We start from the raw sequence: 26,197 nt of genomic DNA, 5'->3' as shown, positions 1-26,197 counted from the left end.
GGAGTCAAGCGGTATATTGCTCCCTCCTACGTATATCTCGCGAAGAGACCATGAGGATAAAATCAGAGAGATTAGAGCCCACACAGAGGCATACCGACAATCCTTTCCACGAGCAGTACAAGACTGGAATAGAAGGGAGAACCGGTAGAGGTACTCAAGGTATCCTCTGCCACACACCGTCAGGTTGCTTGCAAAGTATGGATGTAGATGAAGATGTAGATTTAAATAAAGAATGACAACTGCAGGCTTTCCAAAAACATCAATTATGGCATTTGAAATTAAGTCAAACGTTTCCACTTCCCAGACAGTTATCAATTCCAGTTACATCAGCGGTTTTTATTAGATAATAAATCTTTATTAGGTGATAAAGTCCCTGACAAGTCTTTTGATGCCTCTTATGTACATATATCATACATAAAGTGCCATGGGGGTATCCTATACGTAACTTTTACAGCTTAAAACGTTATTTCCCACATTTTACATTTTCTAGTGTTTTACGTCTTTTTTGTAGGTCCCTTGAAAAGTGTGAAAGGGGGGTTTCACTGTAACAGAGATATGTAATACAAATGTTGGTATTAAAAATTTATACCACAAATAAAAGAGATAAATAGATTATAAGCTTTACTTTCATTCAAAAAATGTAATACTGATAAATTACAAATAAATTAACTTGCATTTTTGTCTTAGGAGACAGAGAGAGACAGAGAGAGAGAGAGAGAGAGAGAGAGAGAGAGAGAGAGAGAGACTAAAATATTAAAATATATACCTTCAGATTCTCTGTAGTTACAAATAGTAAGTGTAAAAATAACAATTATAACACAAAAGATCACATCATATGGATTCAAATACTAGCACAAAAGTAAGTACATATATCACACTTATCTTTCTAAGTATCTGCAACAATCACATGAAATGAACAGGTCACTGTATTAAGTTGTTAATTTATATCTATGTAATAGCCTACACAATCAACTTTTTACAACAATGTATCAACTTCCAATTGTCACAAAATAAAACATACTTTATCTAAGCAAAGACATTTGCTTTTAAACTGCAGTCTTATAGATTAGACAGTAAGTAACACATTTAGTAACTTGGAAGCTGAGCAATACAGATAATTTTATCACTTTCTCTTATCCATTACGGTATTACCACATAATGTGACCCATAAAAAATGATGGGACTTATATCAATTCAGCGAGCTTGCAGCACAGTTGATAATTTTAGCAAATTTACAATGGTAGATTAAATAAATACAATCACATACAAAAAGCACACCAGTGAAATATCACAGAACTTCGAACTCTTCACTTTCAAAATCATCTTCACTGTCATGTACAGAATCTGTGAGTCTAATGCTGTCATCTGGGATGCAAAATTTTGGAGCTGACATGACATCTCTACTTCTTCCACTGCAGAATATAAACATGGGGTATTCAGCCTTTTCATGAGGAGGAATTAAGCACTGTGGAAAAAAAAAAGTAATAGACTTTTGAAGCTGAACGTACATTGAAACATTTTATTTTCAGATATTCATCAGGCTTATATTGAACAACAGAAAAAAAAAGGCCAATCACTAACAGTAAGGTAAAAACAAATTTCAGAAATGAAAATTCCTCAAACATGAGCTAGTAAATGGGTATGACAGCTGAACCCAAAGGGAGATACACAATGGAAACTTTGTTTCACTTTATATTTACATATTTATCCACTCATCTTTCATGTCTGACAATAACTTGAATTTTGATTTCTATAGAAAACTTTTTTCTTTTCCCAACAAAGCAGCTAACTCTTTTCTCTGCAATATTATTTGTTCTGGAATTTAACTATCTATTACAAGACTATCACTGAATTTTCACCTTAGCTGCATTTCTTACAAACCACTTCTCCAACACACACTACATGTTTCTATACACTTGACTTCTATCAGACATGAATGCTGTCAATATTAGATATCAGTCATTGCATAGGGAAAATTGATTCCACATGCATTCACAAGAGTGAGAGATACAAAAACTTGCAGTCAGTTTGAGTATCTCATGTGAGGGGCTATGTCAGTTACCTTGAATATACCTATATAAATTGTTCTTGATTTCATAATGGAGTGGACACAAGGTGGAGTGCCCAAAACTCAAGAGAGCCCAAGCTGACCCACAGTCTGACCTGTATCCATTGTTGAGTGCTCAGTACGTCATCCAGACAAATTGGCAATTTTACACTGCCATGCTCTCAGAAGAATTTCCCACTATATGAGCAGTTATTTCAAGTATTTGGTGCAGGTGGTGTAAATTAAATTTACATAAATATGTAGCTTTAAATTAGCTGCACAATGTATTGATAAAGGTTAGATTCTGTTTCATGTGGTATTTGAAGAGATATTATAAAACTGTGAAACGATGGGCAATGTGTGTGCAGTGATGAATCATAGTTTCTCATGCGGTATTTTAATACAAATACATGAATTTGTAAGTGATCTTGATATCATCTATTGCTCATTTGGTACCTACAATTAAATTTACAAGTTGTAGAGTTAGATTGTGTTCTTGTTGGTTGTGGAGAGGGCTTTAAGGGTTTCTTTTGCCTCTGTAACAGTGCCATAGCAGAGAGTTAAAAGACTACTCACACCAGCGAACCAAGTGGTACACATATCACTATGAAAGATAACTCACTGAGACAGCATGATTAACTAACTAATTTCAGGGTAAACTGTCAATTGCAGAATGAACTGTGCTCGATGCTGATTTAAGCTTAAGAGTATTGAACAACCACCTTAGCACCCGAACAAAAGCCTCACTCATGGCATGTTCCTCACTGATGTTCATTAAAACTCTATCAAATATTACTAAGTGAAACAGTGTAGTGAGGAAGTTGGCTACAGAACCATGATTGTACTCAGGCATGCACCTCTTTGCCCGAAGCAAATTGACAGTCATAAATATTTTCAGGGCACCAAAAATATCGAAATTGCTTGGGAAGATATCAGGATAACATTTTGTCGTGAAAATTCAGGTCTTTGTGTTCAACTTATTCCTTTTCTTGTTAGACCTGCCACATTGTCACGAAGACAGTTACTGCTAATATTCAACTGTGCTGAAATTGAATTTCATCTTTAAATTGTGTAAACTGATAAAAGCAATAAAATAACTAACTAAGCTTTTGTATAATAAAGAACAAAACTGCAACAATTTCTTTGGCTAAAGAAATTATAAAAGATCGAATGAAAATGAGACAGTTGGAAAAAAGTAAGTAAACTGGTTTTTATTTCAAAAGTTATTACCACAACTGTTAATACAATTATCCCACTGAGAGAATCGACAGTACCTTAATGGAATTTTGTTGTTGTTGTGTTTCCTACAAAACCATGATTGTAGCCAAATGTGCACCTCTTTGTCTGAAGCAAATCAAAGGGCAAATGTTGCCAAAGTTGTTTTCATTATTGCTGCAGAAGTTTCATTGAGAAGCCCTTGCACATCTTTCATACAGTTCCGATCTCTTCCAACATGATTTCCATATTTTTGGAGTCCTGAAGTCATTCATGACTGTCAATTTGCTTTGGACAAAGAGGTGCACGCCTGGGTAAAATCATGGTTCCTTAGGTAATTGCAAACATTTTTCCATGAAGGCACTGACTATCTTGTCACACAGTTAAATAAGTGTATCAACAGTTACAGCAATTACTTCTGAAATAATGAAAAGTTTACTAAATTTTTCCATCTGTCTTGTTTCCATTTGACTGCCCATTACGCTACTTAGGAAATAATATGTAAACTATATTGGCCTCACCGTTTGCACATTCTGAACAAACTTTTCAAGGTCATCTTTAGTTTGGCAGTAAAATCCTATGCAACACGATGGATCCATTTTGGAGAGATTCAGTTTCCTTGGTGACCTACAGTGAAAACTGGAGAGAGGAAACTCAGCTTTCCATACATCAACCATTTCTTGACAATAGTGTGGATCTAAATGAATCAATTTGTCATCTAGAAAGATCAAAATAAAACATTACTATTACTGTTGTTATAATAAGAGAAAGTATCTCTAGTTTTAATAAAAGTTGCAGATTATCAAAACTCAGAAAAACTTGACTACTTTTTCCAATTCAGAGAATAACATAATGGAAAGTAAATTGTATAGGGCCAAGGAATATGATAATACAAGTAATTTGAAGAAGACAGTTCTGACTGATAAGGAAACTGCAGGGAGCAGTGTGGACAAGTTTTATCACAGGTATCAGCTTCTAACGAGTCTAATAAAATATGTTAAAAAGAGAGTGAAAACATTTCACACTGCAGCAGCACTAGACACAACAAAAAGGTTAGAGTTTAATGCATCTTCTACAGTTAGGTCACAAAACAGTACATTACGTCAGTTGAGCAGGAGTATCTCTCAATGTTGTTGAAGCAGTAGCATGAAGCAATTTAATGAAACTACAGAATTTGGTTAAGATCAATTAGAAATGAAAGGTATACTGTTAACTATGATCCACAAGTGTATGAAATGTCAGTAATTCATTGCATACATTTAAAAATTATATACAACATGAAACATTCTTAAATCTAGGTTTTCACTCCTACTTATACGGAAGGGAATGGATTTTCTATATAAAATTAGCTGACAGTTTTCCTATCATAGGATTAGTCATTTTTGGGAGAGATGTTACATTGGGAGGAAAGGTAGTAAATTAATTAAAATAATATTGTGTTACAAGAGGGAACAGAAGCAATAGAAATTGAATTTGTCATTTGCAAATCCACACAAATAATTACATATCTTACTTGCATGGAGAATCTTGCTACTTTATATTTGAGAGAAATAGACTGCTTCTGTACTGAGAGACAACTTTAAATACTTTTTTTGGGGCAACATACACTAAATGGAAAAAAAGAAAAGAAAAAACAGGTACTCTTTGGCTTCACAACTCACTGTCAAATCATAATGGGTAACAGCAGTGGAAACTTGAGGTAGTAACAATACTCACTACAATGAAATACGAGGAAAACCAAAAGTGCACACCCCTGAAAGAAGGTAACCGCCTTTGATTTGGAGCCATATGGAGGGTTCTTGCCACAGGCTCCACAGCCCTAGCTGCTGATTTCTGGGCTTGCATTACGGCTGGAGAATTGTAGGGCTCCCTTTCATAGTTCAGGCATGTAATACACAGAGGAAGCAGCTACTCAGGAAGCAGAGTACTTATGGAGTGCACTCAGCTTTTTTAGGATAGGTGATAATAGGTTGAAGTCCTCCAATGAATGCTCATCAGTCGACACACAAGTTACATCAGATCGCATACGACTTCGAATGCCAAGTTTTACTAGAAAACTGTCTAAACATTCGTAATGAAGTCTTCGAATTTACCACCATCCAGGAAAGTAGTTGCACCCAAATTATACTCACATCAGCGAGCTGGATGAAACACGGAGTAGAAAAGCTCTGAAATATTTAATGAGGCATGGCGTGTATATCGGAAAAACAGGTTAGACACTGTATGAGGGAGAGTATTCATATAACTGACAAAACTATTGTGTATCGAGGTTGAAACAACCTGACTGTGAAGTTATCTGCTTACGACTAACCAGCCCAGGAAAACTCAAGTTCATCATCTTGTGTTTATATAGTAACAGTTGCAGAACTATCCACAAAAGTCTGCACTCATTACTGTGTAAATACTTCTTCCATGCAATATTTGTTGCGGATGACTTCAACCATCTATCTTGTATTGACTAGGACATCCACAGATTCAATGAAGGTGGTAAGGAGAGATATTCTTGTGAAGTAGTTCTGAACACATTTTCCAAGAACTGTCTGGAGTAGTTACTTTGAAAACTCACACCGAACAGAAATATTTTACACCTTGCAGCTACAAAAAGGCCTAACCTTACTGACAGTTTCAGTATAGAGACAAGGATTGGTGATCATGCTATAGCAATGAAGGTTACTTAAGTAAATACAGAAATCAGTAAGGATATGGAGTTTTTATGCTGGAAAGAGTAGATAAGCAGTTGCTGGCATCCAACTTAGGTAATGAATGGAGATAATTTACTTTCAACATGATGGACAAAAAAGAACTGGAGACAGAGCTTAAACTAACTGTAAATCATAATTTAGATAAATATATGCTGAGTCTGTGTATTAAGGGTAGTTTAATAACAAAATTCAGAAAATGTTGAGGAAACAGTGAGCTGCACTCTCGGTTCAAAAAATAACACAGAAATGGCAACAGGCAAAAGTTACTAGGAATTCATGTTCCTGCAAAGAGAATGATCCATGAAATATACAACCTATGCCATCATTTGCTAGGAAAGAGCTTGCTGAGAACACAAGAAAATTATATTGCTAGATAAAATCATTATGTGGGTTGAAGGTTTCTGTTCTGTCAAATAGTCTGATGTGACAATAAGTGACAGAAAAAGGAGAGCTAAAGTTCTAAATTTTTAATTTTAAAACTCATTCATGTGGGAGGATAATACAAACATACCATCGATTAACCATTGCAAAGATACTCTTATGGAATTAACCACACACAAGCGTTACAAGATTTGCTTTCCACAGCCACACAAGGGTTACATTTCACTCCCTGGCACTGAGAAGCAACTGGGATAGCTGAATACATAATTCATCAGGTCCCGATGGAATCCCATTTTATTTTACACAGACCAATCTTCAACATTGGCCAAGAACTTAGCTTGCATTTATTGTGTATATTTTGTCCAGCAGGTGACTCCTATATGTAAGAAAGGTAAAAGAACAGACCTGCAAAATTACAGACCAATATCTTTAACATTGGTTTGCTGCAGAATTCTTGAGCACATTCGAAGTTTCAATTTATTAAATTTCCTCAAGACATAAGATGTCCAAAAATCTGCACATCTTTAGAATCCATCATTTATACGAAACTGACCTTGCCTTTTTCTCACACAATATCCTGCAAACCACATTCCTACATTTCCAGAAAGCATCTGACACTGTACACCACTGCAGACTGATAACGAAGGTCTGAATATAAGTAATGAGTACTCAGATATGAGAGTGGCTCGAAGACTTTTTAAAAGAAACCACTGCACTGTCCTTGATGACGGATGTTTATCAAAACAAATAGTTTTCTATTGAGGCCAAACACAGCTGAAGTAATCCATGTTTCTGAAATAAACCACTTTCAGCTGTATATGAACTTTTACAGGAACATGACCGGTTTTGCGATTTCAAATCACATCTTCAGGTGTCTGACCCCAGTAGCTGAATGGTCGGCATGACGGATTGTCAATCCTCTGGGCCCGGGTTTGATTCCCGGCTGGGTTGGGGAAGTTTCTCTACCCAGGGACTGGGTGTTGTGCTGTCATCATCATCATCATCATCCTATCATCCCTCATCGACTGCAGGTTGTCAAAGTGGCATCAAATTGAAAGGCTGGCACATGGTGAACGACCTGCCCGATGGGGGTCCCTAGCCATACGATTGATTTATTTATTTAATCATATCTCCATGTGAAAATACATCAGTAAAACATTGAAGGCCTGATATGGGAAAGAGGGGGACTCAACCTTCTCAAAATAAAACACTGTTACCCGCAACGAGCAGGGCGTCTTAGTTCAAACTGGGCTTAAACGTTATAATGATGTGCGTACATCTGAAGATGTTATTTGAAATCATGAAACTGGTCATGTTCCTATAAAATTTGATATACAGCTGAAAGCAGTTTATTTCAGAAACACGTTTATCAGAAATTGAATCGTCAGGAGTGCCCCAGGAAAGTGTGATAGGAACACTCTAATTCTTTATATACATAAGTGATCTGACGGATAGCAAGGGCAGCAGTCTGCAACTGTTTGCTGATGATGTTCTAGGGTACAGGAAGGCATCATCACTGCGTGACTGTGGAATGATACAGGATGACTTAGAATATCTATTTGGTGTGACGAATGGTAGCTTTCTCTAAACGTAGAAAATGCAGATGAATATGCGAAAAGAAATCTGTGAAGTCTGACAGAGTGTTAGTGGTGTGCTGTTTGACAATCGTGTTGATTAAATATCTAGGCATAATGATGCAAAGTGACAGGAAATGAAATGAGCATATATGATCGTTAGTAGGAAAGGTGAATGGTTGATTCTGGTTTTTTTGAAGTATTACAGGGAAGTGTAAGTTATCTACGAGTGCTGCCTCATTTGACTGGATTAAAGTAAAACATTAAAGACTTTTGAAGGAGTGCTGCTAGATTAGTTACTGATAGGTTTGATCACGATACAAGTATTACAGAAATGTTTTGTGAAATCATCCCTGGAGGGAAGACAATGTTCTTTTCATGAAACACTATTGAGAAAATTTTGAGAACCTGCAGTTGTGGCAACAGCAGAAAAATTCTACTGCTGCAAATGTACATTTCGGATAAGGGCTGCAAGGCGAGATAAGAGAAATTAGGATTAATTTGGAAGCATATAGACAGTCTTTTTCCAGTTGCTTTATTTGGGAGTGGAACATGAAAGTGAATGACTAGCAGTGGCCCAAGCTACCCTCCGCCATGGATTGTGTGGTGGCTTGCGGAGAATGTATATTGACATAAATACAGAACAGCCACCATGAATATGTGGCCAAGAGCAAAGTTGACCACCTGAAGGCATATCACAGAATATTCAATTTCAATGCCAAGTCCCATGCTATCTGGACTCAATTCAAAATGGATTTAATTACAATCAAAAGTATCTTCCTGGAATTCAGCTCAATTAATTTAGAGAAATCTTAATCTTGACCAAGATTTGAACCTCATTCCTCCAGTAATGTCTCCAATAACAAACAGTTAATGGGTGGACCGGTCAGCTCCAATCCCAACCTAAATCCCAGAGATCAGGTTTGGGATACTCTATCTAGATTCATGTCATTGCTAATGTTTCTGCTTAACAGCTCCTTCTGCTCCAGAAATTAATTTCTGAACAGATAGAAATTTTGACTTCTATGACTGGGGAAAACATCTTGCTTACAAATCTGTACAGCAGCTGGTTACTGAACCACTGATCAAAATCCATTTCCCTGCAACACAGAACGTTCCACTGACACACTGCTCACTGAAGCATGCAGAACCCTTATGTTTACAGAGGATTGGTGGCTCTGACTAGTCCCCAGCTTGAGAAACCCTAGTCTGCCAAACCTGTACCCAGTCAACTGCCACTAAACTGTGAACTTGGAACAGCTTTGAAGTCACTGTCTATGACAAAAACAGCTTGCTGCCGAACAACAGCTTCAGATGTGACAGACTCTTTGCTGCCCCTAATGACTCCGTAAGACAAAAGCTGGTTCACAGTAACAGAATATTCAGGTTATGGGGCACACTTACAAACTTTCAAGAGACGATAGAAACCAATGTGCCAAACCTCACAGAGAGGAGTAGAAACCACCTTCTCGGGTAAAACATAAAATCATATCAGCCTCTTTGGTGTTGTCCACTAGCACCAGAGGCAGTGCGTCACCAAGTTTAGGGTTTCACTGAAAGACACCAAATTGAGGCATTGCACAAAGATTATTTTCTTTATGCAGAAGGATGTGGGTCACCATCAGACAGGCACCAAACTGACAGTGGAGTGGATTCTTACTAAGTGTGGGCAATGTGAAGCCAACAAAACAGTAGATTCTCTATGAGAAACACAAAGGGAAGACTGTCACGTGGTCATGGTCCCCTTTATTGCTCACCGTTTGTTCAGAGAAACCAGGGCACACCACACTGTGTTCCAAGCCTTCAACAACTGGTGGTTAAGTGTCGACCAAAGGTCCAATTCTGGTACCCTCATCTAAAGTTGGCATCCCGGTAACCAAACTGTCCAATCAGTCAGCACGTTTGTTCCCTGAGATACCAATGTATGTTGGGGTCCAGACAAAAGTGACTGACTGTCCAGCTTGTTGGAGGTCAGAAAGGAGATACTGAATATTCATGACCAATAGGCACTGGTTGTTAGCCTGAAGACTACTCAAGAACTCACTGCTGATTAATAAATGGCTCACCGGAGCAAGAACAAACATGACAGAGCTCAAGGGATGGTCTCCAATTCTGCACTGAATACACTGCATTCATTTGGCAGGGAGCATAGTTCACTGAATTGTGCATCTATGTAGACAAAACCAGTTCATCCGTCAACAGTAGATCCATTAAGCTTATGCCACTTCTGAACCTGATAATGCCTCAAGGACAGGCAGCAAAAGACCATGAGGTCAACAGTCTTTCAGTGCAAAGGATAGGTTGAGACAGATCTGAGAATTCGGTACATACCATGGGGGTGTACACAATTGCTCCCTGACAAGAGGCAACAGTAGAGGACATTGGAGTTCAGAGCAGAGACGCAGTATGCAAACAGATCGTGACTCCAGTCCTGGGTCTGTTTGTTGGATGTCAATCTACCTACCAGGAAAGAGGAGACGGCAGTTTGGTGCTCAGGGGAGCAATGAATGTTGACCACATAGTTGAGCAGCATGGCCTGCACCTCAATTGTTATATAAAGGGGAGGCTGGTAAAGCTTATAGGTGACAGTGTAGTGGGTGGTGGTGGTGGTCGGATCACTCATGGAATAATTCCTATAGTAGTTGGTGTTAGAGCTACATCTTTTTTTTAGACTGAAGTCAGCTGATAGGTATACCTGCTTAAAGGAAGTCCCTCTAATTAAAGAATCATCTTTAGAGGACATTAGGTTTCCAAGTAGAGAAGGAGAGAAGGAATTAGCATATTTCATCAAAATATAAGAGGTATTAGAGATAAAGTTAGTGAACTGCTTATAGATGTTGACTTTATTGGTATATCGGAGCATCACTTACATAATTTGACAATTCAGAGGCTTTCTTTACCATGATACAGATTAGCTGGCTATTTTTCAAGGAGTTCCTTGCAGAGTGAGGGAGTGGACACATACATAATGCACAGGTATTTGAATATTGTGCAGGGGCAGTTGAATTTAGTGAAACTAAACTTCTAATTGTTGTTGTTTGTAGATCCCCTAACTCTGACCTCAGAGCATTTCTGCTCAAGCTATAGAGTGTTCTTGGTTCACTTTACAGGAAGTACCAAAAATTAGTTCTTTGTGGTGACTCCAACATTAATTTGTACACGAGTGTGCAAGGAAAAGGATCTCCTAAACTCATATGATCTGATGCAGACTGTGTTTTTTCAAGCTAAGATGCAGGGGAACAGTAGCACAGCCATAGAGAATATTTTTATTCATTCTTCATTATTAGATGGGCATGATGTAACTAAATGGGTGAATAGCCTTTCAGACCATGATGCATAAATTTTAACATTAAAAGGCTTTTGTACTCAAACAAATGTCACAAATAATTACAAACTATGTAGGAAAGATAACCAAACAACAACAGAGAGTTTTTTAAACCTTGTTAAGGAACAAGAGTGGCAGGTTGTTTATAGTGCTGATAACATATGATAAATATAATGCTTTCCTTAACACATTTCTCATGCTCTTTGATAGTTGCTTTCCATTAAAATGTTCTAAACGGGGTACTAGCAGTAGTAGGCAGCTTGGATGGCTGACTAGTGGGATAAGGATATCATGTAGAACTAAGTGGGAATTATATCAAAATGTTAGAAGTAGTCACAATCAAGCTACAGTAGCCCATTAAAAACAGTATTGTAAGGTGATTAAAGTGTTATTTGGAAGGCAAAGAATATGTGGTACGTAAAGAAAAAATCTAATTCATAGAATAAAATTAAAACCATGTGGCCAGTTGTGAATGAAGTGTCTGGTCAGCATCACAAGGTCAATGACAAAGTCAGTTTGTAGTAAAAATATTCTGTTACTGGTACGTCATATATATGTACAGTGTTTAACAATCATTTTCCGAGCATTGCTGGTGAATTAAATAAAAAATTAGTTTCTACAGGGATTCATATAACTCTGTTGGCAAATGCCTTTCAGAGATTGATGTCCGACATACTCCTCTGTGATACTGACAAGGGAGAGATTGAGTCAATAATTAAATCACTGAAGACTAAGGACTCTCATGGATATTATGGAGTGCCTAGCAGAATATTAAAGTACTGTGCTGCACATGTTAGCTCTGTACTTACCCAGATTTGTAATTTTTCCTTTAAGACTGGTCAGTTTCCTGAACGATTAAAGTACTCGGCAGTGAAGCTGCTTTATAAAAAGGGAGAAAGGGACATGCCATCAGTGTTTGCTGATGTTATTGAAAAGGCTGTGTATGTAAGGATAACTGATCATTTTATATCACATAATTTGCTGTCAAATGTACAGTTCGGCTTTAGAAGTTGTATAACAACTGAAAATGCTATATTCTCTTTTCTCTGTGAGGTACTGGATGGATTAAACAACAGGTTTCAAATGCTAGGCGTATTTTCTGATCTAACTAAGGTGTTTGGTTGTGTTGATAATGAAATATTGCTCCAGAAGTTGGACCATTATGGAATACGGGCAGTAGCTCACAATTGGTTCACCTCTTACTTTAATTACAGACAGCAAAAGGTCATAATTCACAGTGCTGAGAATGGTTGGGATGTGGGGTCTGAGTGGGGTACAGTCAAATGGGGGGCGCCCCAGGGATTTTATTTATATACATGATATGCCCTCTAGTATTATAGGTAATTCCAAAATATTTCTGTTTCAGATGATACTAGCTTGGTAGTAAAGGATGTTGTATGCAACATTAGCTCAGTTTCTAATAGTGCAGTTCATGACATAAGTCCATGGCTTGTAGAAAATAAACTAACACTAAATCACAGTAAGACTCTCTTTTTACAGTTTCTAACACACAATTCAACAAAAACCGACATTTTAATGTCACAGACTAGGCATATGTGTAGTGAAATGGAACAGTTCAAATTTCTAGGTGTTAGGATAGACAGTAAACTGTTGTGGGAAGCCCACATCCAGGATCTTGTTCAAAGACTTAATGCCGCCATTTTTACTATTAGAATGGTACCTGAAGTAAGTGATCATTTGCTTAGTTTCACTTGCATAAGTCACACGGTATTGTATTTTGGTGCAATTCTTCCCATTCTAAAAGGATATTTTTGTCTCAGGAACAGGCAGTTCGGGCAATAAGTGGTGCAAGTTCGCGAACCGCTTGTCGACATTTGTTCACTAGTCTGGATATTTTGACATTAGATTCTCAATATATATATTCTTTACTGTCATTTCTTGTTAACAATATTAGCTTATTCCCAAGAATCAGCAGCTTTCACTCAGTTAGTACTCAACAGAATTCCAATCTGCATTTGGATCACACTTCCTTAACTCTCATGCAGAAAGGTGTGCAGTATACTGTCGCATCCACTTTCAATAAGCTACCAAGAATTTAAAAATCTTAGCAGTAATACACGTGCTTTCAAATCAAAACTGAAGAGCTTTCTCATGGGTCATTGCTTCTATTCTCTTGAGGAGTTCCTTGAAAAATTAAGCTGATTATTGTTATATATTGTTGATTGCGTTTACTTAAACTTATGGCTCGAACTTTTTTTGGGCTCACAAACATTTCATTTTTGTGTTATTTCTTTTATGTTGTAATTTATAATTGCACGTACCAACATGTTCTATGACCTTGGAGATTTGCTCCTCAATTTGGTCCCACAGAACTAGATGTGTAAATAAATACATAAATAAATATAAAAATTGTTGGCATTTGATCTATAGTGGAGGAACCCCATTCTCCACATACAGGCTGGTCCAAAGGACACCTGTCGCAAGTCTGACCCCACAGTGGTGGATTAGGTCCAGCACCTGCAATGCTGAAGGTGATGCCGAACCATATGCCAGACTTCCGGAATAAAGACAGGGCAAGATCACAGTTTTCAAGATCACAGTTTGGGCCCCAGCTAGTGTTACTACGGGAGCAAAGAGTATAAAGATGTAATAAGCACATTTACTTAAGCTGGGAAAGCCACGTCAACTGGGCATCATAGACCAGTCGCAGAAAGAAATAGACTCCAGCCCAATGGACAATTGGTTCTCAAGGTAGAGTTCCGATTGTGAATGGACAGTACCATGCCGACAGAAGTGGATGACATGCAGCTTGGCAGCTAAAAACAAAGTCATGGGTGAGAGCTTATGACTGTGCCTTTTGTACGGCACCTTGCAGTCACTGTTCAGTGACATCCAAAGAGGAGGAGCAATAGCAAATGCAAAAATCATTGGCATACTGAGAGGGTGACACAGTAGACCCCACAACTGCAGCTTGACCATTGATAGCCACTAGAATAAGAGATATACTCAATACAGAAATCAGCTGGGTCCCATTCTCTTGTATATTGGGTGTATTGCAGAAAGTACCAACTCTGATCCAGAAAGTACAGTGTGACAAGAAGTTCGGACAAAAAATGTGGAGCAGGCCAAGGTCATATAGGGTAATGAGATGCCATGTGGTATCAATGCCTTTTGCAAGTCGAAGATGACAGCCATTAGGTGTTGATGTCAGGCAAAACCTGACTGGGTAGCTGACTCCAGGTACCAACACAGCCATTGACTTACCATATATTCAAGCAACTTGCAGAGAACATTAATGAGACTAACTGGGTGACAGCTGCCCATGTAAAGGGGGTGTTTACCAAATTTCAATGCCAGGAGTGTCACACTTCATTGACATTGAAATGGAACTCATCCTCGCTCCAGATACGGTTGAAAATGGCAAGGATGTGATACTGGCAATTCACTGATAGGTGTTTTAGCAACTGATTGTGGATGTGGCCTGGCCATGGACCTGTGTTTGGGCAAACGGCTAAGTCACTTGGAATCTCCGACTCACTGGATGGAGCATTGTTTGCCTTCAGGTGAAGGGAGGGGTAGGGAGACGGGGGAGGGGGAAAAAAAGAGTGCCCAATATCCTACGAAATCCTAAACCAAGTCGAAGCAAAGCTGGCAACAGAGAGACCATACAGTGGAAAAGCAAAGGAGAAAAAAGAATAGCAGAAAAATGGACTTTGAGTATGGAAAAGGAAGGTGTTCTGCAAGTGTTGAGAGCCCAGTGTTGACGAAACACACAAAAAAGGGATCCGAGTCCACTTGAGGCTAGGGAGGGGAGGGGAGGGGAGGGGAGGGGAGGGGAGGGGAGGGGAGGGGAGGGGAGGGGAGGGGAGGGGAGGGGAGGGGAGGGGAGGGGAGGGGAGGGGAGGGGAGGGGAGGGGAGGGGAGGGGAGGGGAGGGGAGGGGAGGGGAGGGGAGGGGAGGGGAGGGGAGGGGAGGGGAGGGGAGGGGAGGGGAGGGGAGGGGAGGGGAGGGGAGGGGAGGGGAGGGGAGGGGAGGGGAGGGGAGGGGAGGGGAGGGGAGGGGAGGGGAGGGGAGGGGAGGGGAGGGGAGGGGAGGGGAGGGGAGGGGAGGGGAGGGGAGGGGAGGGGAGGGGAGGGGAGGGGAGGGGAGGGGAGGGGAGGGGAGGGGAGGGGAGGGGAGGGGAGGGGAGGGGAGGGGAGGGGAGGGGAGGGGAGGGGAGGGGAGGGGAGGAGTTGTATGTAGCTGTGAGTACATCACTACTGTAAGTTGTTCATTTGCACAGACAGACTACTATCTTCTGTGAGCTCTGCTTTTAGCAGTTTTGTTTTGTTAGAATGCATTTCTCCTCCAGTAAAGATGGTAGTGATTTGGTGACTTGGGACATTTGACTTTCCTGGTCTGTCTCTAGAGAAGAATTTGTGGCATTTTAGGGTTGCATGGTTTATTTTTCTTTTCTTTTATCTTATCTTATTTTGTGGGATTTGTATTGTTTGGTGAAAAGTGATTTCTCATAGCTCAGAAGTATGATGGTCACACTTGCCAGTCAGCTTCCCTTGAAGTCATTCTAGGAGACAAAAGCAGTGCATGGTTGACTTGTGGGATTGAAGGGACCAGACTACTAGGGCCGTTGGTCCCTTTATCCACAAACTTGAAACACCCACAAAGGATAACAACAAGCAATGGAGATGACAAGAGACAACATAGGACAGGAAAGACACAGATAGAGACCAGAAAAAAAGGAATTAAAACCACACCGAGTGTGACAGTGGTTGGCTGACCATAGAAACAAGAAATGAAAAGCCAACCACCAAGAATCGCACTGAAAACCCCACTCTAAAGTCGTAGCCCAAAGGTCAGACTCAACACACACACACAAAAAAAAAAAAAAAGAACAAACACTTAGATCAAGTGATAAAAACCCCCTGCATGAATAGAACTCAAAACTAAATCTGACGCCATCTGATAAAAGTGCAGGAAGCATATCAGGCAGTGCAAACATCTACCTGAGCAGAGTTAAAAGTGGGCACTCCAACAAGATGTGGACCACCGTCAAAGCTGACCCGCAGTGACATAAAGGTGGGTCCTCGCGGCGCAATAAATAGCTGTGTGTTATCCAGGTGTGGCCTATGCGCAGTCAGCGGAGGACAACAGAGTCCTTGCGAGAGACCCGCAAGGAGGAGCGCCACGTACCGGTAGCCCCCTTGATGGAATGAAGTTTGTTGGGTGAAGGAAGGGTGAGCCATTCTTCACCCCAGGTGCGAAGTACCTTCTGCCGAAAAACTGACCCGAGGTCACTCTCCAAAAGATCAATCTCCAAGGCTGGTGCACCAACAGCTCGTTTGGCCAACGTGTCAACAGGTTCATTTCCGGGGATGCCAACATGACCCGGGGTCCACACAAAGACCACAGAGCGGCCGCAACGGGCAAGAGTATGGAGGGACTCCTGGACAGCCATCACCAGACGAGAGTGAGGGAAACACTGGTCGATAGCTCAGGGAGTCACTCCTGAGCAGGAGCTGATATACTCTAGGGCGGGAGAGATGGTGACCAGCTCGGCAGTGAAAACATTGCAACCAGCCGGGAATGAGTGTCGTTCATAATGATCCCCTAGAATAAAAGCAGTGCATCAGAGTATCTTAGAGGTCTAGACTCTTAGGAATAAATTGATGAAGAACTTTGAACTACTGCGATTACATTAAAGTGGCTTCAAATCAACAATGCATGTAATTTTTTTTAAGAAAATGTGATGGGCACTTGGTGTCTTGTGCAGAAGTTTTGTCAGAGTGTATCGGAGCTTATATCAAATTGTTTAATCATGGCATTTCCAATGTGAGAAGACTGAGTTTATTAAATACAGGTACTGAATGAGCAGTATGTGTGAGGCTTTTCAGAAGACAAAGGATAAAAATAAAAAAGTAAATGGAAATACCATTATCCTCATTTTGTCAGCTTCCCATCTCACTGTGCTACAAAACTGGCTCTTTCAATTAAGTACTGTGTGCAAGTTTTCATTAGGGTCTCAGAATTTCCCCTAATCTACAGAATCCCATTGTGGACTCCACACTTAATATTCCTGTCCTGTAATATATATGGTCAAATGCCCTGATCACTTTCAAATTGATACTGGAAAGCACATGAAGCAGTCTAATTTAATTTTGTTATTTGTTAATATAAATACATAAATAAACAAACTCGTGAATTAAGGTAGTTAAATACTTTTTTCCACATCTTCAACATTTCTTTGGGTTGATAAATCTTTTGCACAGATTAATTAATAACTATAAATGTGTAACTCCTGCAAAATCAAATTTTTAATATTTGTCAAATATACAGAATGTTCACATAAGAGTTGTACAATCAATGCAATCTTTAACAGCTACCTATGGCAGAATATTTAGTTATCAAAGACCTTTTAACACCACACATGTATTTATGTATGAAAATAACTTGATCTGTTATAATGATCTCTACAAATTTACCTTGGAATCCAACGAAGTACAGGGAATGTTTTGGTCGGCCTCCAATTATTCCAATACAATTATCCAAAGACAGCATGGCAGTAAGACATGGTGCATATATATAATTCAGTTTTTCTGCACCAAGACGAACTGGTATTAACAAAATTAAAGACTTCCAGGAGCCTTTACCATTTGCTTCACACTGATCTATCACATCTTGAAGATATACTGCAAACAAGCAAAATAGTACTCTGGTTGACTCACCTCCAGAAATAATAAAAAAATAACAAAAATGTGCAACCATCATAATTATAGTATAGTATGCAAAAAGTTAATCTTGTACTCATTGTTAGATGACTTAATAACAATGGAATAATAACAGGAAGATGCTTAGAAAAAGATCAGAAATGGATGTAAGAGAAGAAAGGCACGACTAAAGGTGGCAAAGACAGTTCAACATGATGGATGGTAATGTTCTAGGCAGCGGGCATGTAGTCATAAGCAGAGAGACTGCGACAAAGTAAGATGTATAGCTTAGGAGAAACTAAGTTAATTAGTGTTAGCCAAGAAGTGAGAGGCATATATATGATGTGAAGCTCATTTCCAGCTGCATATTTAAAAAATACAGCTATTCATGAAAGACTTTCAAATAACTCGTTTAGAGAAATGTATGTTCATGCTATCTCTGTATGTTACAATGTAAATTTTGTAACACTGTACCATGTTGGTTGTAGTAACCATTTACCTGGGCCCATCAATTATTGCAGAGTATAATGATGGTTCTGCCAATCCAGAATACTGAACAGGGCCAGCATGTGGGTCGTCACATTATGCGAGTTCACAAATTGCTCTGTTTTATATTAACCTTCCAAACTGTATATACCAAGTAGGTACAATGACCAAAGTTTGTCACAGGGTCTGAAAAGAATGTATACATTAGTTAATTGATGATAGGCCCTATTTGAGTAGCCCAAGGAGGATATTTTGCAGAGCAAATTACTGCACTAGCTGAATAATTCACAACTGGCGTAAGGAGGACAGTGACTAGGTGTCTGTCCTGGTGAGGTTGATCAAACCTGCTGATGGTCGGTAAACGAAACTAGTTTGAGACAGTTGCTTTCAAAGTCGTAGCTTGAAACGCACAAAATAAATGTTCAATCATCATGGTGTTTTGTATATGATGAGCAATTCTTATCACATAAATCACTCAGATGAGTACGTGAAACAATTCTCTGCTAAGTTAGTGATTATCTGAATTTGATTACTTTCAGTGTGACACTTTTTATCTGTATCTCATCCATTTCAATTATTTAAGAAGCTATGTACATTTCTGTTAAATATAATTCTATGACTTTAAAGAAAGGAGGTTCTCATGTGAAGTGATGTTAAAATTGAAGTAATTCTGTTCGTTTCTTGTTAAGACTTTTTTTCCTGCTTCATTTAAATATCCTAGTACAAGGAAAAATTTAATGTCTGGTATGATGGCCAGAACCAGTATGATTTCTATCCAGTTGGAAGAAGTGTTTTCACTGCAATACAAACTACACAAAACACAAGAAACAATATCAAAGAGCATACAGACAGATTGTCAACAGGATTAAGGCTATTGCTGATATTTGTTTTATGGGCAACAAGGCCATGGTCCAAGGCATAGTTCTCTGCCTAATGTTACGTCTTCCAAAGTTGAAAACATCTGCGGCGGCTTTAATAACTTAAAAAGCTGTTACGGTGCCACACAAGCTCAGCAAGCTTAACTGTTTATATGAATCCACACAATGGTCAGTTTGCGACATCATCTAATGAGTGCCTACGATTGCAGCGTTATGTCAACTTCAGTTATGGAGCTTGTAATGGCCAAGGGTTGCCACTGTTTGTTTTATTTATCACTAGGGCCCACATCTTGTCTATTTTCAATACGACTTCTTTTCTGTTAAAGTTGTGTTTGTGCTTTTGAATTTCTATGGTCCCTCTATACATTGCACTGTAGTGATGATTAGATCTTGCTAAAAACACAGTGTCAGAGAAACAAATTTGGTGGTTCCCTGGTTCCAGTGAACAACCTGCTACTGCCCATTTACTCGTCTTGCCCAGGTGACAATTACTCTTGTGTGCCATATAAAAATTTGCAACAACTTACTTTCAAAGGTACAACAAATTTTATGAGCAAACTTATGGTGTGGCAATGGGGAACCAATTCAGTGGAGTTGCACCAAAATTTTTATATGAAAAAATTTGAAGAGACAGCCGTTCAGATGGGGAAGAAGAAACCCTCATGTTGGTTTTGGTATGTGGATGATACTTTAGTTACATAGCCTCATGGGGAAAAAGAATACTTACAAATTCTAAATTTTTTGAATAATATTGATTCTAATATAAAGCTCACTAGGGAAAAAGAGAAAGAAGGTCAAATTTCATTTTTGGATGTACAGGTACTTAGAAAACCTGATGGAACTTTAGGGCATAAAGTCTACAGCCCAGTCACATGGATATATACTTCACAGAAATTCTGATCACCATTTTAAGCAGAAAAGAGGAGTTATTAAAACATTTGTAGACTGGGCTAAAAGAAGCTGTGAGCCACAGCACTTGGAGGCAAGCTTTATCACTTGAGAACTGCCTCCAGAAAAAATGGCTGTTCTTACAACGAGATAAACAGAGCACTACATCCTAAAAGACCTAAAGTTCCTAATGAAAAAGAAGCCTTTGTAAGAACTGTCACAGATTGCATCACAAACTACTCAGAAAACACTGTATGGACACTTTGTTAGGCAAATATCTGGAAAATTGCTGAGGATCTATGCTCGTTGCTTGCTACACCAGGAGAACATAAAATCCATTGCACTTGTGGTAAAGTGTACATAGGAACTACAAAAGGGTGATTAACACTTGCCTTAGGGAAAGAAAGAGCAATTGTTGCCCAGGCAAGATGGATTAATCAGCAAAAGCTGATCATGCACTAGAACCAGGGAACCACCAAATTTGTTTTTCAGACTCTGGTTTTAACAATAAATACTATGCTAAGATGACCTAGGGGCCACAAAAATTCAAAGGCACAAAAACAAATTTAACAGAAAGAAAGCAGGATTGTAAAAAAAAAAAAAAAAAGCCAAGTTGTGGGCTTAATGCTAAATAAAACAAACAATATAAACATTTCCTTTTTGCAAGCTTGATGACTTAAGTAGGCACAACTCTGTGACCTTACACAGCGGTCTTATGACAACACAAACTGAAAGTTGCATGGTTACATATAATCAGCTCACCTTGCTTGAGAGTAACTGCTTTCTGAGTTGTTTAGGTCTCTGATGATGTCCCCAGCACTGGAAGACGAAACATTAGGTATAGTGCCACACTTCTGACCATGACCTTATGCCCATAAACCAATGTCAGTAACAATGCAAATACCATCCGCAGAAGTCAGCATTATAGAATGATTAAGGTTGTCTGAATTTTACTGACATCTAAATAAAACTAAAGAGCTAACAGTAAATGGAACAATCATGGAGGAGCCACAAAAAGGGAAAAGCTACTTAGTCATTGCATTCATGGTGCACAGGGTGCCACAAAAGGAAACAGCAATTGAAGTAAGAAATCTGAGACAGACATTTGCTCTGTTCCAAATGATTTACATCTCAACATCCAGCATCTTACAGCATCAGCATGGTGGACTAGTAACTGATATTTGCTGACTAGTATTACAGACTTTCTGTGAAGAAAACCTTTAAGGTGTGTCCACAGGATGCCTTTTTTCTATTCAACTTTGTGCACGTGCTTACATTTCCAATGTCACAACTACGCACTTGCCTTTATGCATGTGTAATTTCCACTAAATGGAGGCCATATGTAGTTGCACATTGCTTCCTGTGCTTGGTGGGAATTAATGTATGTTGACTCCAAAGAAAACAATCTGATATTTATAGAAGATTAAAGACAAAGAAAAGTTATGTGGAATGCTGCTTGTACAGTTCATTTGAATAGAAGTCCGAGATGAGGTGCCCTGAGCAACAAGTACTAGATAAAAATTCTCCAATCATATTACTGTAAAGACATAGATACTGTAAGTCTCAAAGTAAGAAAACAAAGAAAAACCTGCCCACTATTTTATGAAAAGTGTATATGAAAACTGCAGATGATGATTCTTGATATGGTGACTTAACAGAACAGCTGGGGAGGCTGACATCTGAACAACAGAAATGACAGTGAGTGTAGCTCCTCAAAAAACTAGAAACTCAAATGAGGGACAATGATTTATGCAAGAAATACAAACTTTGAAAACACAACCTCAGTTCTAGTGGATTCTTGTGTCTGGCATTCCTGAATTTGTCTAGTCTGAGATTGTTAATCTAAATATAATCTTTCAAGATTATATTGAACCACCGTCCTTCCGAATGAGAGTCCAGTGTCTAACCACTGCGCCACCTCGCTTGGTCTACAGGTTCGTAATTTTGAATTTAGTTACCATTTCTTTGTCCAAATTTCTGAGCCATAAGCGATACTGCTTATTGTTATAAAATTCTTGTACTAATATGATCCAGTAAAACATGAACTTCCATGTATTAAACAGCTTCAAACATCTGATTACTTTAGAAATGAATTAACATGTTAAATATTTGATGTTAAACATGTAAGTGAGAAAAGTTTAGAAAATATTTGAAACTATACTTAAATTTTGTCAGACACCATTAAATGCTCTCATTATGAAACACTGGCTGAACATATTCTGTGTAATTTGCACTCCATTTTAAGAAAAAGTGAAGTTTTTCACACATCTTAGTGTTTATGATGTCGCATCTCCCGAACTGTCTCATACAATGATATAATTTTGCAGATATATTGAATAGTATATGTGGGTACTGCCTGCAAACTGTATTGTAAATACAGTCTGTGATGAAGTAATAAATTAAAATTTCATGGCTGATGGTGAAGTTTTACTGCATTTGCAATTAAAACGCCATAAGCAATAAACTTTTTTTCCTTTCATCATTTTGTGGAGGGCGTCACCAACATAAAGTTTCATACAGGTTTGAAATTATTTGTAAAGCTTGTCGGAAGAAGTTAACTGCTCTTATTCTCAAATACTAGATGAATAAAGGCCAAGTATGTGTGTGCGTCAGTTATGTTGCCTCAAAATAAACACAGTTTGTAGCTGTAATACTTGTTTTATTGTACCAAACTTTTAATATAAGATTATACCTCTTAATTTCATGATGAAAGCATTTTAAATTTTTAAATCCTGTCATTAATTAGAGGTATTATTAAAAATCAAATTTTTGTTTTCCCTGGAAGCTGTTTGATTGACAGCCTGCCACTGGTAGTGGGTTCCAGGATAGTCTCTTAGCAATACAGACCTTCCCTGTTTATCCCACACAATTCCTTTTAATAAATAGTTCTTGATCTAATTAATTTACCTTGTTTCCTATCATTTGTTATTTCCACTTCTAAGTATTTATTTTTATCAGTAGCTGCAACTGTTCTCATCACTTTTTCGAATACAAAACTGTTATATACTCCACCAGTTACCATGTATTTTGATGAAACTCCATATTTCTTAATTTTTTTCTTTCTTCCAGTGTTGTTGAATTTCTTCTGTGTATATTTTGGGTCATATGGATGAACTGTAATATCCCTGACAACCAGTTTGTAGCTTGAAATCCAGGGATAAATATTTGATGTGGCTAGGATATGCCTGTAAGATGTCCTTACCCTACCACAGGGCAGGACAACCTGTTAAAGGGATCAATGCCAGATACTAACTATGCTTTAATACTGAAAATATGTTTATGTGGGCTGGAGTACCAACCGGCTGTCCATCATAGGTTACTTATAGTTGAACTGGAAGTCTTTCAGGAAGATTGCAGAAGAAAGTTTCAGTGGTGGAAGGAATGATTTGCTCAGTGAGACCTTTGTGGAAATATACTATCAAAAAATGACCACTGTCAAACTGTTGGCAAGGACAAAGTTAACCATCCCATGGCAGGACAAACTGCTGAGCACAACATGTTTAATTTCAATGGTTGGCCCACACCTTTTGCCGTCTAGATTCTACACAGATGAAACTCATTTTTACAAATATCTTTGATCCCACAAGCTTCAAGGTCTCAACCTCTACTAGCCCATGTCCTGTGCCTCCCCCTTCACAGAATTAATCTATAATCACACTATTCTTTCCTTGGTTCCATGTTCCTTTGTTTCACCTTTCTCTCTTCCTTTTCCCAACCCATTTCTCCAGTCGTCATGTGTCATACACATCCATCCTCGTGGGCACGACAGCAGGTTCACCGGTGATACATTCCTATCACTTTCTTTCGCTGCCTTACCCTCTCCGCCATTCCACCACTTACAACCCCTCATCCTTCTGAACTTCAGCCTGTGACACAGTAGCCATGTGTGTGTTTTAATTCTAAAGAAGTATGCTGGATGTAAGCTCGCAAATTTTTAATTTTGTTTCTTGTACAATGAGCTACCTGCCTTTTTTGGATAGTATATTTCCACAAAGGTCTCACTGAGCAAATCATTCCTTCCACCACTGAAACTTTCTTCTGCAATCTTCCTGAAAGACTTCCAGTTCAACTATAAGTAATCTATGAAAATATCCACATTAGTCATAAGATCACTATAAATATTAGGCTTTCATTTTCCATAGGCAAGAATGTGATTCTAGGCGGAAAACTGCTACACATTGCCAAAGGTTAGGAGAGAGACTAAATATGCTCTTGTGAAGAAAATCATTCCGGCATTTGTACTGAATGATTCAGTGGAATCATGGGAAATTTCAACTGAGGTTTTCAAATTGGTTTTGATTGCACACTTCCTGCACAAAAATCCACAGTTTACTAGTGTTTAACACATTTAGCAGAAACCTTTAAGGACTACACTTGTACCCTAAAGACAAAACTCATAACTAATTTACATTCAGTGAAGTCAGAGAAGCAATGTTTCCAAACAGCAGCATTTGCACAAATATAAATAAAATACTACAAACTTGTACAAAATGTATCTCTAATGAAATAATGTTATTTACACTTGATACTATGTGAAGGACTAAAGAAACTATTCAGCATTCAATTAATAAATACTTATGATTTTCTTGCTTTTGCCCAAGGGTAAGATAGTTTTTAGGCCAGTATAAAAAATTATCCACTAAATTTACCTGCACAATCCTGGGCAACATACACCGTCAACTGTTCAAAGTCACTGGTTTCCCTGGTGGCCATATCCACAGCTTTCCTGAAAAAGAAGGAAATAAATTGTAACAAATAATACAATTTAATGCCATGCATTACCTCACATTAACAATTACTAAAACAGAACTTGTGGTCCCTTGCCCATGTATCAACATGCAGCCCACTTAAAAATACACTGATGTGCAAAGACCTGTTTTAACCATTAAATGGACTTAATTCCAACTCTGTCCTTAACAACTGGCCCTCCGCCACACACCGTTGGGTGGCTTGCGGAGTATGAATGTAGATATGAATGTAGAATTATACACTGAGGTGACAAAAGTCACGGGATAGTGATATGTACAGTCTTAGACACAAAAACTGAATGCTGACTGGCTGCCACAGAGACCAAGTCAGTCTGAGTTGTTCACTTAAGGTGGCCAATAAAACTGACAACACTAAGTCTGGCCAACTGCACAATCTGGCAACACTGTAAGATGCGGAAGTGTCAGGAGGAAGTGTTGTCTACATCCAAGATGTGTAGTGCGAGCCTGTGGTCTATCTAAACTAATGGTCGCGTGTTTGTGTCCAACTGTATCTTTTTACCACATTTCGGCCATCGTCTGAAGTTATTAGTCTGATTGAACATTGAAGATAATTCGCTTCACATCGTACACACCAGTAAATAACAAATACTTCCAGAAAAATTCCACAGGACAGCTTATGGCTGTGTCACGATCAGAACAGCTTACGCTTGAGCGTTTCCTCATGCTGCAGTGCCTACCGCACACCAGCCAGAACCACCCACCGCCTGAAATCAGGCGCCATCCAGGTGAAAGTGGCATGATGCTGCCAGAGTATGTATCAACTGTCATTTGCAAATTTGAAGTTCTAGTTATCATCTTGCAGTTAAGTAATGGACTTTGCATACTTGAAACTTATGAACTACAGTTAAGAATTGTAAAATTGGGTTGCAAGTGGAAAGAGGTGTAACATCTGCAACACAGTATTTACTTCTGTTATAATAGAGGGGTGAATGCAGAGAAGGCAGCTCTAAAGATTTGTACTGTGTGTGGAGTGAGTGCTTTTGGGAAACATACACCAAAAAAAGATTCTTGAGTCAACAAAGATTGTTCTGGCACAAATGTCTTTCCACATTAGGGAATCCTGACTACTGATGTATGTGATGGATTACCATTTAACCATCAAGCAACATTTACTTTCAACAGGCAAGGTTCAGGAGTCTGGTTTAGGAATACTGCCTGCTCTAATTCTAAACAACAAGTCGATGGAGTGACTGTTATTGCAGTTTTGCTTGAACGTCATCAGGTCACTCACTGAGCATTCCTATGCAATACTGTTACTGGCGATGAG

At 38.7% G+C, this 26,197-nt stretch overlaps 1 protein-coding gene across 5 annotated transcripts in view; it reads right to left on the bottom strand.

Annotated features, from left to right (window-relative positions):
- Window positions 1–597: 597 nt before the first annotated feature.
- The window catches only part of LOC126298403 (cysteine protease ATG4C), a 73,819-nt gene continuing 48,219 nt past the window's right edge, over window positions 598–26,197 (bottom strand). For all 5 annotated transcript variants that reach the window (XM_049989715.1, XM_049989717.1, XM_049989716.1 and 2 more), the window contains 4 exons: window positions 24,811–24,887; window positions 17,685–17,891; window positions 3,784–3,980; window positions 598–1,465 (listed from right to left, as the gene is read on the bottom strand). In XM_049989715.1, the coding sequence (XP_049845672.1) occupies window positions 1,289–1,465; window positions 3,784–3,980; window positions 17,685–17,891; window positions 24,811–24,887 (658 nt within the window). In that variant the 3' untranslated portion in view covers window positions 598–1,288. The remainder of the gene's footprint in view (window positions 1,466–3,783; window positions 3,981–17,684; window positions 17,892–24,810; window positions 24,888–26,197) is intronic.

Source organism: Schistocerca gregaria, chromosome X, assembly GCF_023897955.1.
Source record: "Schistocerca gregaria isolate iqSchGreg1 chromosome X, iqSchGreg1.2, whole genome shotgun sequence".
Classification (NCBI taxonomy): domain Eukaryota; kingdom Metazoa; phylum Arthropoda; class Insecta; order Orthoptera; family Acrididae; genus Schistocerca; species Schistocerca gregaria.
This window is presented reverse-complemented; position numbering and strand designations above follow the sequence as displayed.